This window comes from Petromyzon marinus, chromosome 18, assembly GCF_048934315.1.
Source record: "Petromyzon marinus isolate PM22_M1 ecotype Great Lakes invasive population chromosome 18, UKy_Petmar_22M1.pri1.0, whole genome shotgun sequence".
NCBI classification, from domain to species: domain Eukaryota; kingdom Metazoa; phylum Chordata; class Hyperoartia; order Petromyzontiformes; family Petromyzontidae; genus Petromyzon; species Petromyzon marinus.
Genome location: NC_133684.1, coordinates 2,633,426 through 2,640,904, shown reverse-complemented (window position 1 = coordinate 2,640,904; position 7,479 = coordinate 2,633,426). Strand labels below are relative to the sequence as shown.

General features: G+C 46.0%; 1 protein-coding gene across 1 annotated transcript; it reads right to left on the bottom strand.

Annotated features, from left to right (window-relative positions):
* Positions 1-4,338: 4,338 nt before the first annotated feature.
* Positions 4,339-6,277, bottom strand: LOC116943555 (uncharacterized; the record flags this gene model as incomplete). Its single annotated transcript, XM_032956484.2, has 1 exon — positions 4,339-6,277. A coding segment is annotated over one exon (948 nt), but the record flags the coding sequence as incomplete, so codon positions are not given.
* Positions 6,278-7,479: the final 1,202 nt, after the last annotated feature.

The following is a 7,479-nucleotide window of genomic DNA, read 5'->3' as shown; positions in this document are numbered from 1 at the left end:
ATTGTGTGAGGAGCTCACAAATCCTTGAAAGATCTGGGCAGGGTCCCATCGGTGAGCTCCTCCGGCAGGCAAGGCTGCGATGGCTGGGTCATGTAGCCCGCATGCCCAGCCACCGCATGCCGAAACAGCTTTTGTTTGGCCGGATTGAGGGGGCTAAGCGGGCGCGGCACGGGCTAGAGAAGAGATGGAGTGATGTGGTACAGGAGGACGTGGAGCTGAGTGGACTTGCCGATGACTGGTACCAGCGGTGTCAAGATCGGCCTCTGTGGAGGAGGCTCGTGAAGGATGCTACTGGGCAGTTGGAGGCAGTCGCCCTCCAACAACAACGGAGGGCGGAGGAGCGACGCTCACAACAGCGAGCGGAGCGCCGGGTGGCTAAAGCACAGCAGGTTGGCACAGTAGGGGGCACAGGTGGTGCATCAGCCAGTCATCTCAGTCAGTCGACCCGTGGCACCTGGGTCTGCCCCGTGACCTCCTGCCAGCGGGCGTTCGACACTTCACGTGGCCTCAGGGTGCACATAGCCTGGCACAAGCGTCGTGGTGACGTCACCGCCACTTAGTGGCGAATGGCGGTTGTTGTTGTTGTTGTTGTGTCTGTGTGATAGTGTAGCGGCTACCGCGCTGCGTTCCGAACCTGACGACCCGGGTTCGATTCCCGCTCACGGCCACCGCCAGTGACGATTGTCTGAACCGGTCCTGGGCCTCCCCTAGGTCGACTCAGCCTCAAATGTGTAAACATCGCCACTGAGGAGACAAAGGCGGTCGGCCTTTATAGGTGCTTGCTTACAGCTCTTGCCCCAGCAGCCTGGCGAAGGATTTACGGGGATCTTTGTATTTCCGTCGACGTGTCCATGTGTGAACGTCTTGTCTACGTGTGAATGTCTTGTCCACGTGTGAATGTCTTGTCTTCGTGTGAATGTCTTGTCTATGTGTGAATGTCTTGTCCACGTGTGAATGTCTTGTCTATGTGTGAATGTCTTGTCCACGTGTGAATGTATTGTCTTCGTGTGAATGTCTTGTCTATGTGTGAATGTCTTGTCTATGTGTGAATGTCTTGTCTATGTGTGAATGTCTTGTCCACGTGTGAATGTCTTGTCTACGTGTGAATGTCTTGTCCACGTGTGAATGTCTTGTCTATGTGTGAATGTCTTGTCTATGTGTGAATGTCTTGTCTATGTGTGAATGTCTTGTCTATGTGTGAATGTCTTGTCTATGTTTGAATGTCTTGTCTATGTGTGAATGTCTTGTCTATGTGTGAATGTCTTGTCTATGTGTGAATGTCTTGTCTATGTTTGAATGTCTTGTCTATGTGTGAATGTCTTGTCCACGTGTGAATGTCTTGTCTATGTGTGAATGTCTTGTCTATGTGTGAATGTCTTGTCTATGTGTGAATGTATTGTCTATGTGTGAATGTCTTATCCACGTGCGAATGTCTTGTCTATGTGTGAATGTCTTGTTTATGTGTGAATGTCTTGTCTATATGTGAATGTCTTGTCCACGTGTGAATGTCTTGTCTATGTATGAATGTCTTGTCCACGTGTGAATGTCTTGTCTATGTGTGAATGTCTTGTCCACGTGTGAATGTCTTGTCTATGTGTGAATGTCTTGTCTATGTGTGAATGTCTTGTCCACGTGTGAATGTCTTGTCTATGTTTGAATGTCTTGTCTACGTGTGAATGTCTTGTCCATGTGTGAATGTCTTGTCTATGTGTGAATGTCTTGTCCACGTGTGAATGTATTGTCTATGTGTGAATGTATTGTCTATGTGTGAATGTCTTGTCCACGTGTGAATGTCTTGTCTATGTGTGAATGTCTTGTCTATGTGTGAATGTCTTGTCTATGTGTGAATGTCTTGTCCATGTGTGAATGTCTTGTCTATGTGTGAATGTCTTATCCACGTGTGAATGTCTTGTCTATGTGTGAATGTCTTGTCTATGTGTGAACGTCTTGTCTATGTGTGAATGTCTTGTCCATGTGTGAATGTCTTGTCTATGTGTGAATGTATTGTCTATGTGTGAATGTCTTGTCCACGTGTGAATGTCTTGTCTATGTGTGAATGTCTTGTCCACGTGTGAATGTCTTGTCCACGTGTGAATGTCTTGTCTATGTTTGAATGTCTTGTCTACGTGTGAATGTCTTGTCCATGTGTGAATGTCTTGTCTATGTGTGAATGTCTTGTCCACGTGTGAATGTATTGTCTATGTGTGAATGTATTGTCTATGTGTGAATGTCTTGTCCACGTGTGAATGTCTTGTCTATGTGTGAATGTCTTGTCTATGTGTGAATGTCTTGTCTATGTGTGAATGTCTTGTCCATGTGTGAATGTCTTGTCTATGTGTGAATGTCTTATCCACGTGTGAATGTCTTGTCTATGTGTGAATGTCTTGTCTATGTGTGAACGTCTTGTCTATGTGTGAATGTCTTGTCAATGTGTGAATGTCTTGTCTATGTGTGAATGTATTGTCTATGTGTGAATGTCTTGTCCACGTGTGAATGTCTTGTCTATGTGTGAATGTCTTGTCCACGTGTGAATGTCTTGTCCACGTGTGAATGTCTTGTCTATGTGTGAATGTCTTGTCTATGTGTGAATGTCTTGTCTATTTGTGAATGTCTTGTCCATGTGTGAATGTCTTGTCTATGTGTGAATGTCTTGTCCACGTGTGAATGTCTTGTCTATGTGTGAATGTCTTGTCCATGTGTGAATGTCTTGTCTATGTGTGAACGTCTTGTCTATGTGTGAATGTCTTGTCCACGTGTGAATGTCTTGTCTATGTGTGAACGTCTTGTCTATGTGTGAATGTCTTGTCTATGTGTGAATGTGTGGAGGTGCTGCACGCTAAAGTTGTGTACAGCTGTGGATCGAAGACGGCTCTCCCCAGCTCGTCGCACTGAGCGCTTCCGTGACGCCATCAGTAATATATTGAAACTTTGTGTTTTTTTAATATATTGAAGTCGTTTTGTTTTCTCTTGAGCGACGGCACGGCGGAAGCGTGAAGTGTGTCCCTACAAGATGAATCGCCTAAGGGGCCGTCCATAAATGACGTCACACGGTTTTGGACGATTTTTGACCCCCCCCTCCCTTCGTTACACGGCATCACAAAAAGTCAGACACCCCCCCCCCCCTCAAATATGACGTCACAAAGCTCTGCCCCCCCCCCCCCCAAAACCATATTTCCATTTTGAAAATAAAACATGCTTCAAATCGCTTTAAACTATTGTCATTGTAGTGCGTGTTTAATGTGGCGCTGCACTCTAATGTTGTAGGAGTGTTGTTATAACAGTTCTATAGTTAAAGTTGCGCATTTTGATGTGACGTCACATGTCTCAACCCCCCCCCCTCCCCCTCTCCCTCTCGTCACACATCGTCACAAATGTCTGACCCCCCCTCCCCCCAGGTGCGTGACGTCATTTATGGACGGCCCCTAACTGTGAATTCGCGCTATGAGGGGTGGGGTGAGAGGACGCGTTAAGCCAGAGGTGGCTGTAGGTGCAGCACTGTGCAGCTGTCAGTGCGCCGACTGGCGGCCGTAAGGACGAATCGCGGGTGGCGAAACAGCAACACAGCCCACTTCCAGGGGAGTGGCCACAAGGGGGGGGGGGGCGGGGCTTATCGGGAAGCTCCCAGAACCCGCGAGAAACTTCGCGAAGAGGGGCGTGGCCAGGGGCGGGGCCAGGGGCGGGGCATGGCCGCGCTAGGGGTATATAAGGGAGAGTGGCACGCGGTTCTGGGCGTTTGGAAAGTTCGTGGTTCTCACGGTTGTTGCCGAGATCATCGTCGCTGCTGTCTCTTCGTCGCCGTCGTCGCTATGTAGCTGTCTCACTATATGGTTAAACATTGTCATCGTCGCTATATAGTCATACAGCTTGTATAGTCAGACAGCCGTTGTTGCTGTATAGTGAGCCGGTTATAAAGTTAGTCAGGGATAAGGAATTAATGGTTGTCATTAAAGTCGTAACTGTATGCCGACGAGAAATAAATTTCAAGCCCTCTTGAGTCCGTGTCTGAAGCCGCTACGTTACACTTGTAAACAGATAGGTGCTCTAGTGCAGTGGTTCATCACCTTTGCTGCAGAATTCCACCCCTTATAGTTCTCAATCATAAAACAAATGTAGAATGTTAATGCATTGGTTTGATGGAACAAAGGACCTCGCTTGACGCGGGATTGGTAGGGGGTATCGGTACAGGTTCATAACAATTTACTGTATATGCATTGACAGTTCAAAGCCCATGAAACTTTAATAAACGGGCATTGTACATGAACTATCGCCTTTAAATGTTCAAAAGACATTGCACACCCCCATCTCCTTGCTGAGAGAATCAAATCTGTGCTGAGAAAATTGGCCACAATAGAAGCAATCAAGTTTATTTTGTTTAATCAGGTTAGAGTGAGCTGCGTCACCAACATGGCAAAAGCGTAACAGAAAGAAATCTGAACAAAAATCAACTACGGTACGGCATGAGGAATCGAAAATATTGCAAACAATTTCCGGCAGCGCAAATAACCTTTGGCAGATTACCTCAAGATTGATCGCATGACAAATTACAAAAACTTTGCTACAGAAACGTTAGCATTAAAGATTATAGGGTGACTATAGTTATACTGTATAAAACGACGAAATATACGTCAAATGCAAAAATTAGTGCAAGGCTTAAAAAAATTAATATGGTCACAATGCAGTTATTATGGACTGTTTGTTTTGCATAATATACTTGCATTGCACATATTTGTGTGTTTATATTGGCAAAGATGTGGATTGTACTTGGTTACGAAGAAACGCCGGCGTTGCCTCAAACCTACTACACCTTTTAGTTTACCCTGTGCTGTTTCGAGTCGGGCAGCATTTACAGTACTGTACTTGGAAATGGTAGCGCCGTCTATGGGTTTAGAGACGTAACTATACTACTGGATTATAAGGTGTGGGATACACTTTTCTATGAATATGGCTGCGGTTGTAATTGTCTGCCATTGAAAATGATCCGCAGCTTGCTTTGTTAATATACAGGTCTAAAATAGGTGGGATGTATTATCATATGCCTCACAGGTTAGCAGGAAATAGGAAGTAATGTCTAGAAGTCAATTTATTTGCAAAATTAGTTTCATTACAGAAACCTGGAGGCATGGACATGCAAGCTGGAGGCGTGGGCCCTAAATATGGAAGAGCCAATCTGACACCAGCCATTTACATTTCAGTTGGAGGCGCTTACCCATAATATTGAGAAATACACCTGACACATTGGCACATGGACATATCAGCTGTAGGCGCATACCCAAAATATGGAGCGCTCCTGACCCATTGACCCATTGATGTATCAGCTGGAGGCACATACCTAAAAATATGGAGCGATCCTGACCCATTGACCCATCGACATATCAGCTGTAGGCACATACCCAAAATATGGAGCGCTCCTGACCCATTGACCCATCGACATAACTGGAGGCACAGACCCAAAATATGGAGGATCCCTCCTGACACCTGGAGGCATGGACACATCAGCTGGAGGAGCATACCCCAAATGTCGAGGTACCCTTCTGACACCTGAAGGCATGGACACATCAGCTGGAGGAGCATACCCAAAATATTGAGGTACCCTTCTGACACCTGAAGGCATGGACACATCAGCTGCAGGTGCATACTCCAAATATCGAGGTACCCTTCTGACACCTGAAGGCATGGACACATCAGCTGCAGGTGCATACTCCAAATATCGAGGTACCCTTCTGACACCTGAAGGCATGGACACACCAGCTGGAGGAGCATACCAAAAATACAGTGGCGCTTGCACCACACGAATGACCGTCAGTCTGTTCGGGTCCCAAACACATTCTTCCTCCAGCCCACTGGGTACCATCCCACAGTTGGGTGGCACCCATGCAGTGTCGTAGCCTGCAAAACGCCAGGCCTTTTGCAGGGGATGGTTCTGTCTGTCGATCTTCTTCACTCTTCCCACGTTAACTTGGAGCTCCAGAACCACCCTGTCGTCGTGTGGTACGTTTTGTGGGTACGCCTTGGCTTTGTCAATATCGCGGCTCACGTACACTCCGGGGCCCAGCATGCCTTCAGAGGACCGTCTAAAGCCCCCGGAGAGGATGGCTCTGGCCCCATCCACGCTGGTGCGTGGTACATGGTGTACACGGTGTTGTTTTTGGGGGTTTCGCCTCTTAATAGTATCGAGATTTTGTTTTTTAGGTCTTTTTTTATTCCTGAAAGATATTCCATGTTTATATTGGTGGACTCTCGCACGTGGCAGATCTGTGGTGTATAAGGCAGAATGATAAAGTTACGTCTTGAGAAACAGTTCATGTGAAACCATTTGTCAAAATAATTCACCGTAATTTTTCATACTATAATACTATACAACCCTTGTCAAACCAATGCTGGATACAGGCCTCCCCATGCTTTGGAGTTTTTAATAAAAGTCGGCAATCTCCATATATATAAAAGGCAAAGTTGTAAATGTGTCTGTTCAAAATGTTTAGCATACTTCCCGACATGCAACAAACTTGAAATTTGCCATGTGGGTACGTTCCAGACGGTATACCATACACAAATTATAAAATACACTTTTTTTAGGGGGGGGGAGCTCAATAATGCATATATTTTTGGCACGGCAAGTGAGCTGTGACGTCAGATTTGTCATGTGACCCGCGCATGTGGAAGGGTAACGCATCGTAGTGTTCTATTCCCGCTCACGGCCACCACCGGTGACGATTATTTGAACCGGTCCTGGGCCTCCCCTAGGTCGACTCAGCCTCAAACGAGTAACTTGTGGTGTGAACATCGCCACTGGGGAGACAAAGGCGGCCGGGTGTGGTGAATCCAAGTCCCGGACGAAGCCGGATAGTACAGCTAGTTTTACAATAAATCGCGGCTGCTACAACAAGCTGTCTCTAACAGCCAGGGAACCCCCGACAAAGCCACACCTCCGCATTATGTCATCAAGCCCCACCCATCAGATTAGTTGAGTGACCGGAATGATTAAAGGTATTTGAATACTTCATCGGATATCCCAGAAATAATTATGACATTGCAAATTAAGAAAAGTTTACAGATTACAAGTATTAACGGGGATAACAAGCCCAATCACAATAATGCAGGACAGTACAGTATATTTTATTGACTGAATTGAAAACCAAGTCAAATTCTGAAGCCACCAATGAGTTGTATTAATCAATACATTACACATAGGAATGATATATTTGTAAATGGGACAATCTTGCTGGGTGGTGGAGGGTAATTTTGGCATAAAACTACAACGTGGCCTAACCCAAAAACATGGATCATGAAGCATTGCGTGCAGAACTCGACCCGAGTTCTTAGGAGGAGAAGCTGCATGCAAGACATTGTTGACCCGACAAAACCGCACGTAATCTCAATAATGCCAGAAGCATCATGCAGGCAGGGATGTTCAGTTCGTGCCTCGTGTTGACTATATTTGCATAAGAGACGAGAAGGCAGTTATCTAAAATACATCCACAT